Raw genomic sequence first — 24,333 nt, forward strand, 5'->3', positions numbered from 1 at the left:
AATAAAAGCGTTAACAAATGAGACTGTAATTGTTGAAGAGTATGGAGGTGTAAAATGAATGCAGATTGTAGATTCTCTGTAGATCTTCACAAATTTTGATTGCAGAAATGATGCTGGAAGACATGCACACGAGTTTATCGCCACGACTGACACCTACGACTTGATACCTATGTAACATGAATCATCGTGAGATGTTGGAATGAAGAGGTCTTGCGGTCTTCTCCATCTGTGCAGGAACATAACCTGTATGTGGACGCATGGAATGTCGGCTGCTGTACTGAAGATCTAGACGATATCACATGACCCGTCGCTCAGTTTGAAGTGAAAGCAAACATGTCCAGTGCTCATAACCAGAGCCGGCAGATGATGAGAGAAGCTCAAATCATCTTCATTGTGACTCTGCACTTGTTTTTCATTGGCTGGTGAGCGTGTCTTCAGATGTGAGTCCTGAAGCATCACACACTGTGAGATTTCATCTTGGAAACTTATCAGCCGGAAATTCTTTTTGTTTTTTCATACGTTTCACAAACAGCTGTGGCAGCTTTTGGCTTCACATTCCCATGCACTTCTGTTGCGCAAGGGATTGTGGGTAACATTTGCAACGAAAGCTTTCTTGGCATACTGCTTTTAACATTTCTTAATCTGAGTCACGCGTTCCACGAACTGTTTAATTTCATTCTGTCTGTGTCTTTCTGTTTGTTATGCTCGTTTCATTCTCACACATCTTATTTTCACCCGTGTTTAATGTTTTTGAAGTTTCTATTCCCCATTGAATGGATGATATCTCAGGCTCTTTAAGCTGGTTGTGGGGTGTGCCTGTGCCATGGGAGAGCTGTGTGGGGGTTGAGAGCGCAGACGGCCCTGCACACATGTGCTGTCACTCAAACTCACCCTGTGCAAACCGTTCAAACTGAGACTGAGAGGACGGAGAGACCCAGCAGCTCACAGACGCTGTGTCGCCCGCAGCAAACTTTTCTTTAAGTTTTACAGATCTGCGGTGGTTTGTTGTGGTCAGATAATGAAGGCTGTGGTGCTCCTGGCTGTTTTGATGGCTGTTGTGTGTCAGGTGAGCTGAGATTTAATTTATTTTACTATGGGTGATATAAACTTCTTAACCATTTCTGTGTTTCTGTAGTAAATGGTATGTCAGTATAAAGTGGTAGGCCATGAGAGGGGGTGTGTTACAGGTATTTTACCTTTTTTTTTTATTATGCTTAAAATATATATTTCTTAGTCTATAAAAAATCCCTTTTTCCAGTTTTAAGCAAAAACATATTTTTTTTTATTAAATATCTCTGTAAGCAATTTTGAGGGGCAAATGTTGTGTAGTTGAATTAATAATAATGAATTAATAGTATTAATAATACTGAATGAAGAAATGGTGAAACACTCACTTTTCTAGAAAAAGTTTCAAATTGTATTAGTTATTATTTCCGGAAAGTAATAATAATAAATAAAAACTGTCAAGTTTTTAAGACTGTATTATCATTTATATTTTAACCTTGAAAAGCAAGAGTTAATTTATAGTTATATTTAGGTTTGATAAATAATTTTAGGTAGTCCGACGCATCATTTTTCGTTTAAACTTATTCAAAGTTATTATTGTGTATTATTATTATTATATTATTAGTATATATATTATTGTTGTTATTTTTCATACTTTTGTTGTCTATATTATTATTAATATAAATTATAAATTTCAAAATAATATTAATCAATTTTTCTAACATTTGGTAAGATCAGCATATAAAAATTTACTGGAAACATTAAAGAATTGTTTTGTTTTAAGCTAAAAAAAGTGTATAAAATGCAAAGGACAGTTTTCTCAATATTGCAATTTTTATTGTATTTTATATTACATCTATTGATAAGCATTTACAGGTTCAGGGTTTTTAAGGGGTTACAGTATGCGACCCGGTGAACTTGTGGTGAAATCATCTGTGATGTGGCATTACAGCTCATGTTAGTAATTGATTGTTAACTTTCTTTGTTTTCTTTCGCTAACCCTATACCAGCCATCAGAGGTTTCATACTGCCAGATCTAAACATGTGTCATTTCAGATAAATGAAATGATGACTGAAAATGAATAATATTAAGAGAATGCAGCTGGTTTGAAGCTCATTTTGACATTTTGGTTTCATGACTCGCTTTGGTCTCAAAAACAATGAATGAGAACCTAAACAAAGTCACACCGCCAGAAACATTGACCACAATCAGAGATCACAACTGTTTATATGTGAAAGAGAACGCAGATTGTGGAAATGAATGATCCGTCCGGAGTCGCTCCCCGTGGGGAAGTTTTTCATCATGATGTGAATAAACAAGGAAAGACTCTCCGTTGGCTGGTTTAGTAACTCTATTTATCACCAACTGCTCCAAACTGATATATGAATTTGACTTATAGTAGATGTTAGAAGGAATCATGGCCTTTGGATTTAAACTGACCAAATTTTCAAAGCATTAGTCATTTTTGCCTTTAGTTGTGTTCTCTCTTATAGAGGAGACCGAGATTGGTACTGTCCTTTTCTAAAATAGGTAATTTATCCTAAAAGTATAATTTAGCGATTTATATATTTTACCAACACTATTAGTATTCTGTGTACCATTCATGTGAAGTCAGTGTGTTAGGGTGTAGCATTGATAAAACTGTATGTCAGTAGTGTCGGTGTGGATATATTGATGGTTTATGGTTGTTTATGGTGACGTGCAGCTGTTCCCAGAACTGGCCTGAACACCATTTGTCTCGCGTGGTAATCTCTCCTGCGGAAAGAGGAGGCGTGACCACGCAATGAGCAAAATCTGTTCATAAAGCAGCCAGTGTTGAGTTCATGCCTCGTTCCAGTTGGTGCTATTGAGATTTACAAAAAATATCTCGCTGTTTACCTCCGTGACATTTTTACAAATCGGTGTGTTCACATTGTAGAAAGTGCGCTGCAGCGCCTGACCTCTGATCTGCTTTTATAAACTTGCAGAAGGAAACTGGACAGGGCTCGTTCTTTAGATCATGTTCTAGTTATTTCATGTTTGAACGAGCATGACATGACATCATTCAGGATTTGGAGGTTTGCTATCTGGCTGATTGAAAGCAAGATGTGAGAATTTTGATGGACTTGTTGCACACTCCATATTTATTTAGAAACAGAGAGAGAGAGAGGACCTTGAACACAAGGACGTAGTGACCAATGACGCGACAGAAAATCTCCACCTGTGTGACCTCTCTGACCTCTCAGGGATTCTGACATGCACTGCTGTTGATCTCTCTCTCTCTCACTCTATTTTGAGAGTTATTCCCCATTAAAGTGATCCACGGATGAGATCTCAATTATTTATTGTAGACATCAGTGAGATTAAATGGAGAGCAAATGGAAAAGGGATAGTTCACCCAAAAATCTAAATGTTTTCATTTTTAATCGCCCACATGACGTTCTACACCGTTTAAGATCTCCCTGCCTCTGCAGAACACAAATACAGATTTTCTTATGACATCCGAGAGCTTTCCAGGCCTCCTCATAGACATCATGGTAATTCTCTCTGTCAAGGTCCAGAAAGTAGTAAAGACATCGTTAAAATGGTCCATCTAATCATAGTGGTTCAATAAAAAATTTATGAAGTGATGAGAAACCAAAATAATGACTTAAGTCAACATATTCTTTTCTTCACTGTGAGTCTCTGATGCGCGTCCACAAGACCACCACATTCGATTCGCCATGCAGCATTCGAGTGCACACCCCGGAGGCGCATGCGTCATACAGCGTTCGTATGCACACCTCGGATGCGCATGCGTCATGCAGCGTTCAAACCCACAACCCGGATACGCATGCATTATGCAGCGTTCTAATGTGGACACGGATGCGCATGCATCATGCTGCATTCAAACATATCACCCGTATGCGCATGTGCCATGCAGCATTTGTGCGCTCACCTCGGACGTGCATGCGACTTGGTGTTCTTGTGGCGCATGTATTAGACCAGACACATGCGGCATGCAGCGTAAGAGCATGCACCCAGCAACATTAGGAGAAACATCTGAGACTGATAACCAGGATTTAAAGTCAGTCCATGGGATACACAGGCATAATGTGTTTCACACTCACCCGTCAGAAATGTAGCATATCTTATTCTATTAGTCACGGGCCACACCATCAGTGCCCGTGCTTCAGAACAGCTGCCCCTAACACATGTGCATGGCCTTCTGGGAATGCCTTACTCCGGTAAAAGTGGGGCTAAACTGGCTTAAATGTGACACAGGGAGGAACAACTGCGTCCCGGAATGGTGTGGAAGAACTAAAAGCACTAAATGATGACTCTGTCTTGGTCATTCATAATGTCATGAGAAAGCTGTACGTTATAGTGGGTATAAGGTTGAGGGGTAGCAGCACACAGGCTAAAGTCGGCAGCTGTTGTCTCCGGGGGTCTTAACATGAGGATCATATCATTTTCAGATGAGCTCTTTCTATGAATACACGTTTTATATACTGTTCAGTGTTCACATTACTCAAGAGACATAATGGAGCTCTTAGGGGACGTCTACACAGGCTGTGTTATCGCATCCGTTTGCAATGTTTTTCATAGGTTTGACTTGAAGGAATTTGATAAGAAATGTCCTACAGTTCATGTGAATAATAGACTCGCAGAAGGATGTGGGGGGTAAATAATGAGAGAGGTAATGTAACTGTGCAGCTCTGTTAAAGGCATTAAGGGACCCTGGTGAGAGGCACACGGGACCACCCAACTGACTTTCGTCTTCAGCACTGGGGCTCAAGCCAAACACCCAAAATCAATCATCTCATAAAAGCTTTTATCTTAGTTATTCATCCTAATCATCAATGAAATGAAACGGAGAACACATGGCCATTCGAGCTTCAGAAGAGATCTCAACAATGTCTCAAACAGAGCTCGGATGTGTCAAGTCTGCAATCAAAGTCAATCTTTCTGAAGATCTCCGTATGAACTCGAACAATTCTCATCAAATCGACACGAATCAAGAATATTTGACCACATTCATTTTACACGTCATGTGTTTGTCTCATCTCAGATTGTCAAACCAAAGAGAGTTGATTCGGTTTATTTTCACCATTCCGTTCCTACTCTTAAAAATCATACTAGTTCTTGTTGTTTCAATGTGAGAGGGGTTCATGTTAGCTGTGGAATGCAGGAGTGTGTGTCATGTAGTATGGTGAATTCAGACTCTAAGATTAGCCTGCGCATGCCTGTAATGTCTGACATTCTGCACATGCTGCTCAGAGGACAGAACCATGAGAAAATCAACCTGTGACACATGGGATTGTTGTGTTGGATTTTATATGGCACGAAATTAGCACCGCATTCTCATATCAAGAAAACATCTTTCCGCTGGATGGCGTCTTAGAACAACTGACGGTAAATAAATGATGGTATTGGGAAATAAAGTTGAGGTCCTGGTGGAGAATATTGTCACCGAAGCATTGACCTTTGACCTCAGGTGCAGAGTGAGACATAAAGGAGCGTGTGTTTCACAGAGACTGTGGGTGGGAATGCCGAGCTTGTTTCTTTACTAAACAGCTGCGTGTGTGTGTGTATGGTCCTTTAGAATAAATATATGAATGCAGTTTGGTTATATTTCAATACAGAGTATTTGTCCGTGTCTGTAAAGGAGTGATTTAAAAAGAAAAAGGGAATGAAAGAAATGCGACCACTTGAAAACTCATTAGGGACGGTGTGAAGCTTTTCTTTGATCTGAGGTCAACACTGCAGCCGACATCACAATGACAATCTAATAGAAAACCTAGAAAAACAATTAAGCACTTTAACATGATTTCATGCCACAGTGTGTAAGAGGTTTAAAGTGAAAGTGCAGGTTAGTTACGCATAGTTAGAGAACGTAATTTATATTCAGTAAAAATGTATAAAGCAATACCTTCTGTATAAAATATAAATGTATAAAATAATAACAACATTTTGATTACAAAAAAGTGTGCTACATTTGATTGTTTCATTTGCTGAATTTGCAATAATTGAATAATGAAATGTTGACATACGTAATCTCAGGAGTTACCCTGAGTAAATCTCTATGAATCTATGGTTATTATTTACATTTGTATATTTCGTTTATTTCATTTATTTTGTGTTATTGAGTTATTGGTTTGCACTTTGAAATGGGACTGGCAGAAGACTTACAGTTAAAGGGGAGGAGTTAACGGATGCTCCGCCCAAACCGTCTAACTGACGTCATTTGAGATTCGCTAGAGGGCGGAAGTGCATTTTCAGATTTTAACTGAAGATTATGAGGGCACACAAAATTTAAAAAGAGAGTGAACCACATTGATAAACTATTTACAATTAACGCTACAATACTTCATGAAAAATAGACATTGTCATTTTTTATTTCAATGGGACTTTAAATGCTGCGGAAGGATTGTTTACTGTAAGTTTATGTGAACTAACAAATATAACTTTATTGAAAAGTGAGCTTGAAAAAATGTCAATTTTAAAGCAGCACTTTTAATTAGCTTTGTGTATGAAATGTGTTAAATAAGTTAACTGACCATGCCTATTTGTATAATGTTTTTAAAATAGAAAGCTGAGGTTTAGAGGCCGCTGTAGATCATGTGTGTGTTACTGAAGATCACTTGTGTTTTATTGCAGGTCTGCGATAGTAAACAGGTAAAGCAGAGAGATCTAAACCCAGCGGCGCTGTATCCATGGCGACACAGGAGTGCAGGTACACAGGTCCGAGTGAAGAGAGACTGGATCATTCCACCCATCAGAGTTTTGGAAAACAGCAAACAGGTCCCTGAAGATCTGGTGCAGGTACACAAACAGCCATCAGGTCACTATAGATCTGTAAAAGATATCATATTCATATATCGAGTACTCCGAAAATGTGTTTAAACCTATTGACGGACTTCAGTGGATACCATGAACAAGCGGTATTTTAAGAATAAAAAGCTCTGTCCTGTAGACTTAACTGAACATGTGGAGAATTTAACTCGGACCTCGGCAGTAAAGTATAAAACAGTCACAGCATATGTGCACACGCAGGCTAAATACCTGTTAAAGCATAAAATACAGTCCTCATATTCTCTGAAAGGGAAAAGCTGTTTACCATGTGTCTTGAACACGTTCCACCTCCACTTTTACAGATCAAATCTGACAAGATTTTCACCGGGGAGGTGATATACATGTTGGAGGGTCCCGGGGTGGATCAGGACCCCAAAGGCCTCTTTGAAATCGATGATAAAACGGGATGGATCAAAAGTAAAATGCCACTGGACAGAGAAAAACACAGGAGCTTTAAGGTGAATTTTTATGTGTATACATGTTTCAAACAAAGCAACTGGACACTGAATGTTATTGAACAAAAGTAAATGAATCAGAAACCAAAATATCAAACCAATGAAACGATTTATCCAAAGATAGCACACTTGTTTTGTAACATTGTACAATCTTTAATGAGTTTAATGAACCTTTGAAAGATTTTTGCTTTCTGAATAACAAACGTTTCTATACTGCATACGTCCTCAGCTCAAAGCCTTTGCACTTTCTCCGAGTGGAGAGAGATTGGAGAGTCCCACCACCATTGAGATCTATGTTCTAGATCAGAATGACAACAGACCTGTGTTTACACAGAAAGAGTTCATCGGCACAATCCCAGAATTCTCTGTTCCAGGTATGATATAAGATATGTGTATAACAATATGGGCATCATCCACTAGAGGAGTTTATTACACAGAGATTTTATTTCATTGAAGAATCAGCTTCAGTTTTCGTACTTAATTTCCTTTTTGTTTTTGTTGCGTAACACATTTGTTTGTGACATAAGTAGTCTTTTTTTTTACAAGAAATCAGTATACTTCTTTATACTGTTTATACGTATATTATTAGTTTATTTATACTACTAATTTTATTTTTTTAAGTATACTTAGGAAAGGGTGAAGTATATTTTAGGTATATAATATGTAATATTAATATACCGTCAAGTGTACTATTCAATCCCGTTTGGGATTAAATTGGCTCATATTTAGTACGTATATGAAAGTATACTTTTTAGTATTCATTAAATGAACAGCAGTCAACTTTGACTACACAACTAGTGTACAACCATACGTAAAATATAGACCCCTTCACAAGACGTTAAACACGGGTCCAGCAGCACTTCTGGTTTTATTTGTATTTATATTATTTTGGAACCTCGCCTGTCAAATGACATTTTAAATATATACGTTTAACATTTTGATTCACAATAAATGTTCTGCTGGTTGTATTTTGTTCAACGTTTGTGTAGTTTGTGAAAAACAGGACATTGTTCTGGACCAGCGTTGGATTATCATTGCCTACGTTTTCTAAAGTGGTCTATAGTACTCAAAAAGTAGACCAAAAGTATTCTCTATTATTTTAAATAAAAGAAGTCATATAGCTGACAGCATACTTTTTGGAAATGGTTTGCTTAAACTTTGCGGCAGTCTGTTTACACGACAGGAAATGAAATCGCCTTGTTGTTGTTTGTTTTTTTCCTGCGCAGGTACTTCAGTGATGCAGGTGTCAGCAGTAGATGCTGATGATCCAATGACGGATAACGCAGCTCTAAGTTACTCCGTCACTGGCCAGGAGACCGTCCCACCCAACAGCATCAACAAGACCATGTTTGGCATCAACAACAAAACAGGAGTCATCTACACACGAGACGTGGGGCTAGACCGAGACGTGAGTTTATACTTCTCTTTAAAACATAACCTGCAGACAGAAATGTTGATCTGACTCCCGAAACCGAGACGAACGGTAACAAGCTGCAACGTGACCCTGTGACCTCAAGTGATGTGTGCTGTGTTCTCAGGTGGTGCAGTCTATTAAGTTGACTCTGCAGGTGGCTGACATGTCTGGAATGGGTCTTGCCTCCATCGGCCACGCCATCATTACTATTTCTGACATTAACAACCACGCTCCGAAATTCCAGCCTGACCAGGTATGTAGCAGCCGAGGCCGATTGCAAAAACATGTGCGCTGTGATGTTCTTTGAAGTTCACGTTACGATTTTGTGACTGCAGTATAAAATGTATGCGCTGGAGAACAAGCACATCGCGGAGGTGGGCAGGATCAATGCGACGGATAAAGACCAGAGAGGTGGAGTGAACTGGAAAATTATTTACAAAATCTCAAGCGGAGATCCCGCAGGACACTTCGGTGTCCGTACAGACCCTGTGACCAACCAGGGCATCATTTCTGTGGTTAAGGTGAGATTACTGCCGCCTTTTTAAATGATTTTTTGATGGTCCAAAACTGCTCTCAGCATCGCAGTAAATCTTCTGTGTTGTCTTTCAGCCGCTCGACTTTGAGTCTCAGGTGGAGCATCGGGTTACTGTCACAGCTGAAAATCTGGTGAATGTCAAAGGTCCGTACGAGCGAGTACAAAGCGCCACGGTCACAGTCACTGTGGTGAATGAAAATGAAGCCCCCATCTTCTATAAAAACCCCATTAAAGTGTCTGTCGCTGAGTCTGCCATTCCCAGTACAGTCCTCGCCTCAGACATCGCACATGATCCGGATAACGCCAAGCTACGGTGAGACTGGCACAGAGAAAAACCTTGTGTGATTTTAAACCAGTATGACCTTATTTTCTTAGTAGAACACAAAAGAAGATATTTTGAAGAGCGTTAGTAAACGAACAACACTCACCTACATTGACTTTCATTATATGGAAACAAAATAAAATAAACTAAAATTATTTTGTGCTCCATAGAAGAAAGAGTCAGATATATATTTTTTTGAAACACATGAGCGTGAATCTTAAATCATGAAATCTCAATCAACAGCATTAATAAAGCCGAACACTAAGGCAGTTTCCCTGACAGGGATAAGATTAAACCAGGACTAGGCCTTAGTTAAATAAGGATATTTAATTCATTTTTAAAAACATAATTTACAAAAAAACACTACAAGTGTACATCTTGAAACAAAACAATCACACAGATATATTTTAAGATATGTCATTGCAAGTTGTTTTTAAGAAACTTCTAACATTTAAGTTGGTCTGGGACTAGACTTGAACCCCCAAAACGCTAAAGCTTTTTAACATTCACCATCAACTAGAACATGTCGCAATGCATGCTGGGAAGCCTTGTTTCATGTCAAATTGTATATTTGACCATTGAAGAAACACTTAGTGTCCGGTTCACAAAATAATCTGTGTTTGCAACATGTTTAGATGAATCTTATTCAGAAGACATGAACCAGTACATTTACTCCTCCTACAAAGCCATTATTCTTCAGGTTATTTTATGATCTTTACTGTGAGAACTTTTTATTTTTTTATTTCATTGAAAATAAAAAACTTGTCAAATTCACTTACAGAAATATACTTTTACAAATATATTTAATAGGTATACTTAGGCGAATATCTAGTATATTGTTCTATAGCTTTATATACTTTATTTTAATATAGTTTATTATAATTATTAGTTTCAGTATACTTCTAAGTATGCTATTTCAATACTACTTGTGACTGAATTGACTCCCTTTTTAGTTCATAATAGTGTACTTTTAAGTATACCTCAAAAGTTTCCTTAAAGAACCTTTATCATCTGAAGAACCTCTTTGTCTCACAAAAGGTTCTTTTTACAGTAAGAAAGAGATGGTTCTTCAAAGAAGGTTTGGCTGAATGCTTCTTTGTGGATCCAAAAAGTTTCTTTTACGACATCGCTGTGAACAACCTTTTAAGCCCCTTTATTTTTAGGAGTGTTCTGTAACTGTAGCAGTTGAAGCTTTCAAGTACCGAGAAGTACATAAAAGTATTCCATTTTTTATTTTTATACTCTTCTCAAACTTAAAATCTCAATATCTTCTGTTAAGATGTCATTTGATAACAAATAACAGAATTGGATAGATACACACTGCGTATTTTCTCCAGGTATGAAATCATTGAGGATCCTGAGAACTGGCTTTTTATCGACCACGCGACTGGACAGATCTCAGTCAGAAGAACCTTCAACATCCGCTCCCCACATGTCAAGAACAACATCTACTCGGCCATCGTGAAGGTCATAGATCAGGGTGAGAACGTCAGACCTTAGAAACCTGAAGATGGAACAGAAGAATACTGATAGACTGCTCTCTACTATAATAACAACCACGATATTTCCTCACAGATGCTGATGGGGTTTTCACGACAGCCACGCTGGAGGTCACTCTGTGGGAAACCAACGATTACGCACCCGTCCTGATCCCATCCAGCGGGACGGTGTGCAGTGGTCAAGACAGAGATAAACTGGGTCTCCTGCTCAGCGCTGTGGATCAGGACATGTCTCCTCAATCTGACCCCTTCACTTTTTACATAGTTGACCAAAACGTGGCCGTTAACTGGACCATAATAACTCTGAACGGTAAAACATAAGATGCACATCGTGAGCATTTCATTTAAATGCAAATAAATGTGCATCACGTTTAAGTTTGTGTGTTTATTTACGTGCTATGTAAATTCATATTTTTTCTTCATTGTGTGTTTATTTCCAGAGACGCACGCTATTCTTCAGCCACTGATCGACATCGAGAGGGCGAATTCTCCGTTCCCGTGGTCGTGTCAGACTCTGGCTCTCCTCCGCTCTCCTCGTCCTCTCTGGTTAATGTCACTGTGTGTCCCTGCGATAGTTTTGGAGACTGCAAGAGCTTCACAGCAGCCATATTTGGCACCAGAATGGGCATAAGCTTCATTGCTCTGATGCTCATTATGGGCAGCGTTGCTCTTCTGTTGTGTAAGTAAATACATTTGGGAGGATCTCAGGATTGAGATTGTCCTTTACAAGCGTCAGATATGTACTGTAGTTCGCTGACAGTACTCTTTATGGTGTGCACAGTGCTGCTTGTCCTGGCGGTGGCCGTGCGGGGCTGCAGGAGACAGAACATGAAGAGAGATGGTGGTCTGCTGGTCGGGGCGTCCGATGAGGACATCAGAGACAACGTCTTTCATTACGATGAGCAGGGAGGTGGAGAAGAGGATGAGGTGACAGCTATAACCCTTCAGCCCCACTTCATTCAAATTTCAATGTCGTTGCATTAGATATCATTAAATCAAGTGTCTTTTATTTTAAAGGGCAGTTCACCCAAAATGTCATAAAGTCTGCTATCATTTATTTGTTCTGTTGAACACAGAGAAAGATATTTAGAAGAATTTGAGAAATGTACAGTTCTGGCACATCATTCACTACTATAGTAGAAAATAAATATTGTAAAAAAAAATTATGTAAGCAAACCGTTCTGTGGCACTCTTGACTACGTTGTATTTTTTCCCAATATGGTAGTCAATGATGTCCCTGAAATTAAAATTGCTAACATTCTTGCAAATATCTTTCTCTTTGTTCATCAGAACAAAGACATTTATGCAGATTTGAAACAATTTGAGGGTGAGTAAATGATGACAGAATTTTCATTTTTGAGTGAAGTTTCCCTGTCAAGACACAAATATATTTTAATATAGAGATGCACCCATATATCGGCAGATAAAAGCAATTTTTCACACTATCCTCCGATATATCCTGTCAATCAAAACAGAACAGGAAAGTGCAATGAATTTGTGCTCTGCGTATCGAAAATGTGAAGAAAAATCACCAGTTCAAGTCATTATATGAATTCATAACAGAAACTAATTTAATTTTCAGAATTGGTATCAGCAGATATCACTGTATCGGTTTTCTCTATTTTTAAGCCAAGTTAATTAAATTAAATTACATTTTAAGACTCTATTTCCAAAATTCGCCCTTCTTATTGCAATACAACAACAAAAGTTGTGAAGTTATACCTTAAGTTGTTTTCGTCCCCCAGGATGCATTTAACATTGACTTTCTGAGGAACCCGAGTGACGTGATTCCTCCACCCGTCGGATTTTTCCCTCAAAACCGCAGTTTGCCGAGAGGAAAACAACCTTTGAGGAAAGATGCTCCACATAACCTCCCCTCTCCGACATATCCACGCAAACCCGCAGGAGAACCGACAGACATCGAGGATTTTATTAACGTTGTAAGTGAGACTGCACAATGTTCACCTTTGATTCGTGGTCCATTTTATTTTCAAATAAACATCATTTAATAAGAGAAAGAGTTTAGGTCCTACACTCCACAAATGCATTTCTTACTCGGTTGTTGTGCCTTGTTTTCCCGTAAAAATATCAAAAAAATATTGAATCAAGATACATTTATTTAAGACGCATGCTTCTTCGGAAGAAATAAAAAAAGATTTAAAATTAAGTGAGTTTTTGTGTTAAGTACCCAATAGGGAGACTAAACAGTTTGATAATATTCTATGTACCCAAAGTTTATTCAAGTTATTAGCATACTTCTTTTAAAATAGTATACTAGTACATTAAAGTAGGCTACTTTGAAAATAATATATTTGGAAAAGAAAGGTGTGCTCTTAAATATACCACTGATAGACTAAATGAAGAGTTTGGTTCCAAATGAGATAACTGTATTAAAAAAACAATAATCTTGTTTTTTTATTGTGCATTCCATTTAATATCACTCAAACTACAGTTGGTTTGTTTTGATTTAAGCCATAATAACAAGAAATGAAGAGCTCTTTTCCAAAACGCTATAAATCCATTTTAATAGTTTTCATGAAAATTACATTTTTTTACCTAGAACTATAAATTTTGTTAATATTCAATTTATCCTGTTAAAATGGTCCATTGGCTCAGTCTGAACATGTTAAACAATGATTGTTAAATGAAACAACAATATTGTCGATTATAAATTCAATTTTTTATTTTTATTTTTTTCAAACATTTTGGGTTTATTTCTTTTTAAAACAACAAACAAACATGAGAACCTGAAACATACGACATCAGGGACTCTTACTATAAATTAATATAAATCAAATAAATGCAAATGCATGAAATAAATAAGAGCCAAATAAAATAAATAGTAACAAACTAAATAGTAAAATAAAATAAATATTTTCAATTTCACGTTTCAATATTTTCCACCACATACAAAAAATAATAAAAAAATAACATACAAATGCCACTAACGACTGAATTCTGATTGGTAGAGAGGACATATCGCATGTAGGCTAAAAACAGGTTCGGGATTTTTAGCGTTTTGGAAAGAAACTGCATCTTGCAGAACATTTTAAACAAGGAAATATAGCGATGTGGCATGAAACATTGATGGAGCAGTGAATAGGTTTAGTACACAGCAAAATGGCATGACAAACTCATTTTTTTTATTTGGCACTTAATGCGTCTTGGAAAAGAGCTCTTCAAATACAGCTTACTACAAATAAAAACTCATGTTGGAACTCTTCAAATAAGTATGTTTACACTTAAGTATACTTGACCTTTGCTTAGGTACACTTGATTAAATTAACTGGAGGTACACATATTTTTTGTAAGTGTGAAAAAAATGAAATGCTTATGTTTTGATTTTTCACCTTAACAGGGTCTTGACGCCGCAGATGCCGACCCGAACGTCCCGCCCTACGACACGGCTCTGATCTACGATTTTGAGGGTGATGGGTCCGTGGCAGGCAGTTTGAGCTCCATCGCCTCCTCGAGTTCAGACGGCGATCAGGACTACGATTATCTCAATGACTGGGGACCTCGCTTCAAAAAACTGGCTAACATGTATGACCCACGTTAAAGACCTAACCTAACCCTAATCGCCATTCAACACATTCAGATCTTATCACGCCCTACAAACCTTCACGTGAACTCTCTTCGTCTGCTTGAGGAGGTGCTGATGGTGTTTGATGTTTTTGTAAAAGGTCACCAGAGAAACTTCACACAGTCTCTTTCTCTATTCGTTGCTTCATGGATCAGTGAGCTAGCTCAACATGATGATGTGACGGCTACTTGCTGTGGGCCAATATGTGAGAATGGTTCATAGTGAGCAGCACCAACGGGAGAGAGGAACTGTGTGGAAACACATCCAGAGTAGACACGGAAAGACAGAAGGCTTGTTTCTAAAGCGTGTGTCATGTTCTTGAGGGATTAGATTAGATGAAGACCAACATTGAGGTTTGCTCAGCATGTAGGGCTTTAAAAACAAACATTCAACAAGTGTCAAAAGTAACATTTAAAAGTAGTTTTGCCCAAAATGTCTTCATGTCACCCTTATTTAGTTTCAAACCCATAAGATTTCTCCGGTGGAACACAAATGAAGTTTTTCTCCATATAGTTAGCTGACAGATATTAGGTCCTTGTGTTTATCATTTCCATACAGTAAGTGCTATATATAAAGTCCACGCAACAGCTTTGTGTGAGAAAAAGACTGAAAAACTTTTAATTAAAAAATAATAATAATTTCGAGGTGGACTTTCAATGACATATTTAGTGTGTTCACACAAAACTATTTTATGGCTCACACATATTTGTGTTAGCTCACCTGTCATGATGTTTTATGGAGTCATATGCGCTCGGACAAGCACAATATTGAGACATTGTTTTTCATTTGTTGAATTGTTCGATTGAACACTGTTAAAAAAGTAAAAAACTGGGGTGGTTTCCTTTTTCTACATTTACAGATACAAAAGTAAAAGTTGTACCTTTTTAGAAAAGGTATAGTTTCGTACTTATGTGAGTGGCAAAATGTCTAGTCTTTTTAAACTTGTATTGTACCTGTTTTTCTACGTGACTAGTTTACTGCGTTTGTAATATATTGTATTTAATACTGTTGTTTGCTTGCAACTTAACCACAAAATCAAGCCTTTTTCATAATTATAATAATAATTTTCATATGCAGCACAATAGCAGTTTGGCAATAAATGATTTTATAATTGTAAATATCTTTGCTTCCCCTCCATCAGGAAATCAAGAACAGACATTAATGATATCATAATTCATTTTTTTGGTTCTCCGTTTAGGTGTTTCTTAATATTGAACTACATACCGTTTTTATTTAATGCTGTCTTTATAGTTGCTAATAAAAGAATGAAATATCGATGGCTCTGTTATTCATTACCTTCAGTGTTCATGGTAAAGACATAAGGTAACCCGCATACAATTCAACCTGCTATTATTAAAGATAAAAGTACTTATACTACGATCACAACAGAAACTACGTAACACCCTGGACAAAGTATCATACAAACTTCTTGACTGAATGTATTTTTCTGTACGTGTATTAAGGCACTCACTATATTTTTACTACATGCCGGCATCTGCATACAGCGTCTATATACTAAACCTTCCTTAAATAAGCTAACTTAACCATAATTTATACTACGAGTCAAATGTTTAGGATCACTTGAAAAGAATGTGTCTCATGACCTAAAAATCTATTAATCTGAAGGTTTGTGTGTCAATGTTTGAAATCAGTTTTGTAGACAAAATATATATGTGACAACAAATTAATTTACTTTATTAGAAACTATTTTTGAAATGGTTTATTTGGAGGAAATAATAAATAAAAAGCCAGCTTGGATTGAAATTCCTTCAGTACTGTATAAAACCCTTCCCAGGTCGATACCTCAAGAAGCTTGATGATCAAATGTAAAGTGTACAATTCAAGTCAAAGGGTGTCTACTTTGAAGATGCTAAAATTTAAGTTGATTTATTTTGGATGCTTCGTCACAACATAATTCCCACAGCTACATTTGTTTTATTTCATGGTTTTGAAGGGTTTAATATTATTCTAAACTGGAAAAATATGTATAAAAAGTGATCCTAAACTTTCGACCGGTAGTGTAATCTTAAAGTGAAGGGGCTGGTGCTGCAGTTGAGCTAAAGAAAAACCAATTGGACATTGATCACAAATGTAATCATTTATTCCATGTTCACTGACCAATACCTCTGTCTGTCACAACTAAAATCAGGTCTGGATTGCATTTAAGTGCACATATTTAAATACAGATATAACTACTGGTCAAAATGAACTGCCTGGAAGACAAGCTATGTACATATGTTACTATGTTCAATAGTCAACTACAAATCAAACCTTAAGCATTTTCCCTTAAAACAACCTTTTTGGTAATCAAAGGTAAGCGATCCACTTCTGGACATCCACGTGTGACCATAAAAGACCAGTGATCATAATGTTTGCAAGCCTCACGCTGGGTTCAAGTTGACATCATCATCATCATCATCCTTCCTGCGTGGGGGTTTCTTGGGTCCACGCGGCTCATCTTCACCAGTGTCCTGCTTGTCTCTTTCAGCCTCCAACCAGCTCTGAGGAGAGATCATCTTCTTGGGTCCAAAAGGATGAGGTCCCAGTAAAGCTTCAATGTCATCGTAGTTCACCACCTCCCTCTCCAGCAGGGTATTAGCCAGCTGAAAACACAGAGAACAGGTTTTACATTAAAGGCCCACAAAAACACAGACGCATCAAGCGAGCAAGTTAAGTCGCAGTCACGCTTAATGTTTCGTACACTTTCATTCATATGAATTCAAACGTAACAATCTTTTCCATGTTGGTGAATTTTGACCTGTGAATTTGCCCAGCGAAAAATAGTCTGACCGACAGAGGACGCACAATTGACTGGTTGATTTTCTTGGCAGAAGAACATTAAAGAAAGTGATCCGTTTTGTATCAACAAAAAAGGAAAGAAACGCATGCTTTAATGAGCTATAAAGTATGAAGTGTTGTGGAAAACTGGATAAAATGGTATATTAAAGGTATTATGATCAAGGAAAAGTATTTAAAACGGAAAGCCAACCATCATCACATCCTGTTGACCATGTTTGTTGCATCTTGTGTGACCACCTCGGCATCAACAGTAAGATCTCACAAAAAGTGAGGCGAGCAATAAAATAATGCGAGATCGGATTATGAAAATGATGCAAAAACTGCTAAGAGTGACACACAGTGATGATGCGATTAAACAGCTATAGCGACATGACTGTGTGATGGATGGAACCAACCAAAATGAGTTTGTCTCTGTTGTCCAAGAGTGTTTTCTCTGTGTGCCTGTAGGCCTTTGCTATTAACAGCTTAGCTTCCTGTCAGAGAGAGAATGAGAAAAGAGATTACAAAACATAACTCCGCTCTGCATTCTGCATTCTGCCTCTTACCCGTACCAAAACCCCAGTAATCCTATTGACTTTCACACACTATAGACATCAAACCAAGCACATTTACAGGTACACAGCTTTATACTAGACACTTGAGAAGCAGGTGGAAAAGTTCTTGGACTCACATGGTCCATCTGCTGTTGGAGGCCTTGGCTGAAGGGTCTACGTCCGATAGCCCCCTGATCCTCAGAATCAGGGAAGGACATATGACCTATGCTGGGTGTCATGCCATACTGCTTCACCATGGAGTACGCGACACGCGTCACCTTCCGCAGGTCATCCTGAGCACCTAAGATGAGTTTTAGAGATGTATGAGCAGTTAATGGGCAGGTGCTAGCTTTAAATATTTATCAAGTGTGTAACATTGGGTCATGGGCCAGTAAATATCGCTGAAAACTTCTTATACAGCAGCAGTTGTCATTCCTGGTTGGAGTGCTATATACATCCTCGTGCTTAAAAAGGTATCATCTTAAATCTAATACAGCACAAAATACTACTTTGTTTCTAAACAACGGCACTAAGAAGCTTATAAAAGTCAAAGAGGTCAAATAAAATCAGTTAGATTCAACATAAATTTGACTTTGCTCATGTCCTGGTCATACCTGTGGTGACTTTATTAAAAGTAATAGCTTCGGAGGCTCGTCCACCCAACGCCATGCACATCCTCTCAAACAGCTGCTCTTTGGTGAACAGATACTGGTCTCTCGGCAGAATCTGAGCGAAGCCCAGAGCAGCGTTCGTCCTGGGAGCGATGGAAACCTAACCGAAGCAGAAGCCCGTAGACTCGGTCACTTCGAAAAGCATTTGCTACGAAGTGTAAAGAGTTCAGATCTTACCTTCATAACAGCTTCGGTGTGTTCAAGTAACCAGCCCACTAAAGCATGACCGGACTCATGGAAAGCCACCACTCTCTGCTCCTCTTTCGATAAGATTTTATTCTTCTTCACACTGCCTACACATCACACATACACAACACAATAAACATTGTGAAGGCCTCTCATTGGCTTTTTTTAAGACTGGAATGATTTGACGACTGTGTACCAGCGATGACTCTCTCTACAGCGTATTCAAAGTTGAAGGTGTGGATAGACTTGTATCCCTCTCTGGCTGCATGGAGGGCAGCTTCATTGCAGATGTTGGCAATATCAGCCCCTGTAATACCAACAGCGCACACTTGTTAACTCTTTCCACGCAAACGCTCCAGCTATAAGAACAGACATTAGGGGAAAGCTTTAATCTAACTCGACACAGAAGATACAGGCTAAATCACATTAAGTTTTGATTAGGCTTTAACATTATTAAAGTCCTGGTGAAAGTAAAAAGAACAATTCCTTTTATTTCATGGAATATTGCAGTGTTTGTTATAAACAGCTTGTCAGTGCGGGACATTAACTTTTTTAAATGTATACATCCTCGTAATCTTTCAACAAAATTTGAAAATGCACTTCCGCCCTTTAGTGGCTTTCCGTCTCAGATGACTTCCATTTAGACGGCTTGGGCAGGGCAGAGCCATTAACTCCACCCCTTCAACTGTCAGTCTGCTGCTAGCCTGTTTTTATAGATCCAATCAGATCGCAATGAAAAACACAAGCCTCGCCCACTGTTTATCTCACTCGTTGACCGTCGACTTTGACTTAATAATAAAAGAGCAGACTGTAAGACCACAAAAAAGATGTGAACTTCTTCAATATGGTTTAAAAAGCATCGAACATTTCTGCAAAATGTGACTACAATGATGACGAAAATATAACAAACTTTTTTATTGTTGTTGCAGATTTTTGTTTCAAGATAATTCTCGTAGTTCCCTTTGTGTTCTTTCACAGTTTTAATGAGCTTATTATTTTTTCGAAATTGTGGTTAAATTATGAATAAGTATGTGTTGTTTATCATGCAAGCATTGTCTTATATAATGTGAAAAATGAAAGGAATATGCAACCTCGAAACATCAAATCATCACTCACCACTAAAGCCCGGTGTCAGCTCAGCCAGTCTCAAAGAGTAGAAGTCCGCCGGTTGAGTAAGCTTCAGGATCTTCAGATGTTGCTCAAAGATTTCTTTTCTCTCCTACAAAACAATCAAAATAGATTCATCGTGTGTTACTTTTGCCTCAACCGTGATATCTATCATACTTAATTATTTATTCACCTACACTACCTGAAGAGTCGGCAGGTCTATAAATATGTGTCTATCAAGTCTGCCCGGTCTCATGAGAGCATTGTCTAAAATATCGGCCCGGTTGGTGGAAGCCAGGACAATCACATGATCTGTGGTTCCCATCCCTGAGAAAACATACACATCAGTCTCCGTTTAAAGCCTACGTATTTATCAGATTTCTAAATTCTCACCATCCATCTCTACTAGTAACTGGTTAAGGGTTTGCTCTTCTTCCGTGTTGGAGAAGCCAGACATGTTGGTGGACCGTTTCTTCCCCACAGCATCGATCTCATCGATGTAGACGATGCAAGGTGCTCGGGCACGGGCTTCTTTAAATAGACTTCTCACTCTTGCTGCACCAAGACCTGAGCAAATACATCTCAGGTTTAAATATCAAGAACTGATTATCCCATTACAAATAATCAACATATTCCGCCGTCTCATTTACCTCCGATCACCTCAACAAACTCTGAACCTGCCATGGCAAGGAACGGGACCTGAGCCTCTGTTGCCACAGCTTTAGCCAACAAAGTCTTTCCACAGCCGGGAGGTCCCAGGAGTAGAGAGCCTTTGGGTACCTTCGCACCAAGATGAAGGTATCTGTCTGGACTCTTCAAACAGAAAACAGATACTTAGAATGACAGATGAGCGATTGTAAAACCAAAAAACAGAACTGCCGTCACAATGCCATTACCTTCAAGTAATCCACAAACTCCTTGACTTCCATCTTGGCCTCGTGCATTCCCGCAACATCTTTGAAGCTCACACCCTTCCCAGACTTTCCATCGACAATAGTGAATTTGGCCATTTTCAGCTGATTCTGTTGGTACAGGGAGATGAATTGGCACCAGAAAACCATCTTTACAATAAAGAAGAGCTAGTGGAAATCTTGAAGAACACTCCACTTACGAATGCACTAAAGCCGCCATCTCTGCCGCCCATTCCTGCCAGTCGGAAGATGTACCATAGGATTGCGACCCCAATGGCAGCCATGCCGAGCGCATACAGGGCACTGTAATATTACAGGTTTTTAAGGCATTATTCATTATATAGTGAAAAGAGTTGAACAAGTAATTTGGAATGAATCACGTCCTGCTGGGTCGGTCTGAGAACTACTCACTTCCCAAAAAAGCCTGTGCGCCTATAGGTGACTGGTATTCTGTCTCTGTTCTCTATGTTTATTTCTTCCTCCGCCGCTCGAAGCTTCTCCTCAAACTTGTCAATATTGGCCACTTGCATTCGGTACATCAGGGCAAGTCTCTGTAACGGACAAGAGGATATCAATGCAGTTAAAATTGGCAGCCACATTATACCATTTGTCTAAATCAGGTTTGACACTGATCTTAAATTATGTGACATACCGGCCTGCCAAAGATGACTGCTCCAGGGTGAAGGTAGATCTCAACGATGTCGCTTTCTGGCACCACCTGTACCCGCGACACCTCCCCTTTGGCCAGCATTTCATTGACGAAGTCATTCCAGGATATATTCCCACCACTGGTGTTGATGGAGTTGAGTAAACTCATGATGACCGCGATAATAAACAGCGTGCGTAGTCTTTCCCTGTACATCTGATCCTCCTGCTCACGTCTCTTCTTCTCCTCTAGAAAAGAGAGATATTTATGTTTAAGTATAAATCTTCTGATGGTTATCGGTTATATGGCTCTCTGAAAAAAGTAGTCTTTGACCGTTGTCCCAATTGACCAATTTCCATAAGTTTCCCCCCAAAAAAATTAAGTTATGTCTATTAATTTGGTAAGCAGGCAATACAACTTCCAGTTTTTATTGTGAAATAAAGCTCTTTGTGTCATGGTCCTGTCAGTAATTAAAATCCAGAAAATACCTTCATTTTCCTCTGGAGTTTTGCCTTTTCCTCCATCTTTCTTTTCCTGTTTTCTGTCGGATGTGCTGAAATAACATGTCGTACCTGACGGAAGTGAAAACACATTTGTAACAATGTGCAATGACTAAACTACAACTTGCACTAAGATGCACAACTCAGTAAACATTTGAAAATACTTAAAGTCCCAGTGAACTTAAAAATGACAATTCTTATTTTTTCATGAAATATTGAAGCGTTTATTGTAAATAGCTTTTAAAAACCCATGTACCCTCATAATCTTCAATTATAATCTAAAAATGCACTTCGACACTGTAATGACTATCCATCTTAAATGACGTAAATTAGACGACTTGGGCCGAGCATCCGCTAACAACTCCCCTTCAACTGTCAGTCTGCTGCTAGTTTCATTACAAAATCAAAGCAAAAGCTGCTTTTACATATCCAATAAATTCACATTGAAAAACGCACTCATTTTTTTCCATTCCATTCCATTTTCTACCGCTTATCCGAACTACCTCGGGTCCCACTAATTTTCTCCTTTAAAATTCCTTTTCACTTGGAAAACTGTCAGAATATGAAAGTTAAAACGATCGCAGCTTCGGGTTAAGGGCGGCTTTAAAGTCACCATGAAACGGAGGATGCGATTGACTTCTTTTCCATATCGTGACCTGTATCCGAGTGAAACGGCTTCTGAAATTAGAAAAAAATGTAGGGGGCTTTAATTCTCCCTTCTCTTTTTGATTGGTTTGTTACAAATGGGGCCTGGAGGGGTGTGCTAAAAATGCCTTTTTTTGTTGCTGCCCTCATGTGGTGTAGAGTTGTTGTTGAGAGAGGGAGAGGAACTTGACGCTTTTGATTAAAGTTTACATGTGCAAAGTATTATTTTTTTAATAATGGCGTGCACGGATGAATAATTGATAATAATCACAGCAACACTTTCTAAAACACTTAGCATTTTCCTGTTTGATTGCATGGTGACTTTAAACTCTGCATCGTATAGCGGGAATGTCCAAACACTTCTACAACACTTACCCAATAGTTTCCACAACCTGCCAGGTTTTGTGGCAAAGGTTTGTCCACATTGGAAATTAAGTCCAATAAGTCTTGGGATCACAGGTGCGCAGCCCTGTAAAACAATGTCAAGCTGAGGCCTTGTAGATGATGGCTGATGATATTCTGATCAAACTTTATAGCTATCAAATTCAATTTATTAAATACTTATTTTTCCGATATATAACCTCAATTATTGACGTCACACAATAACAAAATCAAAATGCCATCTACATCAAGCACAAACAAACGTTACTACTCTGAACTTCACATTTACGTTACATTTATTCATTTGGCAGACGCTTTTCACATATGAGCGTATATAACGTATTTTACGAATACGAATGAATTAAAGCTGCTAACTCACCTGAACGTGTCCTGGTTTTAAACCTCGTGCGTTTGGAGTCGCATGTTTGCTCTCAAACAGTTTTCTGTTTTGAAAGCAGCTGATGCGAGATGTCAAAGACAAAACGCGATTGCCGTAACATTTGCTACCAATATGTAGAAGTAGCGCTGCCATATTAAACGCTTTTATGGCGTCGTTTTTATTACATGCATACTCAAATTAGTATTAATGCTACAATAAATGCCAGCCTTTCATGTGACCTCTCTGAAAAGTTGCTATTACATAGCTGTCATTGTGCTGGTGGTGTTACCCAACACAGCTAAAGATACCTGCACTAAGAGAAAGAAGTTCGTCTTTCACTCCAGATGTATTTAAAATGTGATAAGCAAATAAACCACGTTTCGACTATTTAACTGACGCGGTTAATGGCATAGTTTAAAGCAGCTTTATCTAGCGAATTTGTCAACGCTAATGTTTACAGGCTTCAGAAATCCTTTCTGTTGAACTTTCACCCTCAGGCTCAGCCAATCATGTGAGACGAAGATGAAGGAAATGGCCGATGGGAAATGTTGTTCAGCGTGGGTTGTCAATTGCAAGGCGCATGATGAGGACTGAAAACTGTTTTTAATTTTTATTTATGACTGAAACTAGGGTATCGACATTTCTAGGGCTGTCCTATTCTCAAAATCATTGCGTTGACAAAGTGCACGGAAGCTGCATTTTCGCTCCCTATAAATCCCATAATGCACCGGAACGGTCGTCAGAGGGCGGCCTTAAACGTGTTTACGAAGCCAGACCCTTATTATTCTTCATCAAATTATAAATCATTTTTAGTGAGCTTACATTTTACATGTGCACGAAAGAGAAACAAACTTTAGATAGAAAACTTTACATATGTGGGTCTTTATTCAGTCGATTCGAGACATTTATGTATTTTGCAGATGGATTGGATTAATCCAAAAGGACAG

The 24,333-nt window shown here is 38.4% G+C and overlaps 2 protein-coding genes across 2 annotated transcripts; one reads left to right on the top strand and one right to left on the bottom strand.

The window, feature by feature from the left end:
* The first annotated feature begins 933 nt into the window (after positions 1 to 933).
* cdh15 (cadherin 15, type 1, M-cadherin (myotubule)) lies at positions 934 to 15,714 on the top strand. The gene is given in 15 exon segments (XM_056755864.1): positions 934 to 1,066; positions 6,626 to 6,790; positions 7,123 to 7,278; positions 7,505 to 7,649; positions 8,502 to 8,683; positions 8,814 to 8,942; positions 9,025 to 9,210; positions 9,299 to 9,537; positions 10,884 to 11,026; positions 11,122 to 11,355; positions 11,486 to 11,521; positions 11,524 to 11,724; positions 11,827 to 11,972; positions 12,791 to 12,985; positions 14,404 to 15,714. Coding segments are annotated over 15 exon segments (2,406 nt in total). The 5' UTR covers positions 934 to 1,018; the 3' UTR covers positions 14,605 to 15,714.
* Positions 15,715 to 16,711: 997 nt separating this feature from the next.
* On the bottom strand, positions 16,712 to 23,869 carry spg7 (SPG7 matrix AAA peptidase subunit, paraplegin). Its single transcript, XM_056755670.1, has 17 exons — positions 23,387 to 23,869; positions 23,002 to 23,095; positions 21,970 to 22,053; positions 21,488 to 21,729; positions 21,247 to 21,386; positions 21,036 to 21,138; positions 20,821 to 20,946; positions 20,575 to 20,737; positions 20,318 to 20,491; positions 20,127 to 20,251; positions 19,934 to 20,036; positions 19,014 to 19,124; positions 18,809 to 18,924; positions 18,575 to 18,731; positions 18,098 to 18,261; positions 17,823 to 17,900; positions 16,712 to 17,231 (listed from the first exon to the last, which is right to left on the bottom strand). The coding sequence occupies exons 1-17, from the start codon at positions 23,537 to 23,539 to the stop codon at positions 17,010 to 17,012; spliced, it is 2,355 nt and encodes a 784-aa protein (XP_056611648.1). The 5' UTR covers positions 23,540 to 23,869; the 3' UTR covers positions 16,712 to 17,009.
* Between the last annotated feature and the right edge of the window lie 464 nt (positions 23,870 to 24,333).

The sequence above is a fragment of the Triplophysa dalaica genome, chromosome 1 (genome assembly GCF_015846415.1).
Source record: "Triplophysa dalaica isolate WHDGS20190420 chromosome 1, ASM1584641v1, whole genome shotgun sequence".
Taxonomy (NCBI): Eukaryota; Metazoa; Chordata; class Actinopteri; order Cypriniformes; family Nemacheilidae; genus Triplophysa; species Triplophysa dalaica.

What these genes read in the sequence shown, in the direction of transcription:
- spg7 (XM_056755670.1), bottom strand. Translation starts at nt 23,539, where the DNA reads ATGGCAGCGCTACTTCTACATATTGGTAGCAAATGTTACGGCAATCGC. An exon ending in ATGGCGGCTTTAGTGCATTC is followed by an intron (nt 20,947 to 21,035) that starts GTAAGTGGAGTG and finishes CTGTACCAACAG; the next exon opens with AATCAGCTGAAAATGGCCAA. An exon ending in AGTTTGTGGATTACTTGAAG is followed by an intron (nt 20,738 to 20,820) that starts GTAATGGCATTG and finishes TTCTGTTTGAAG; the next exon opens with AGTCCAGACAGATACCTTCA.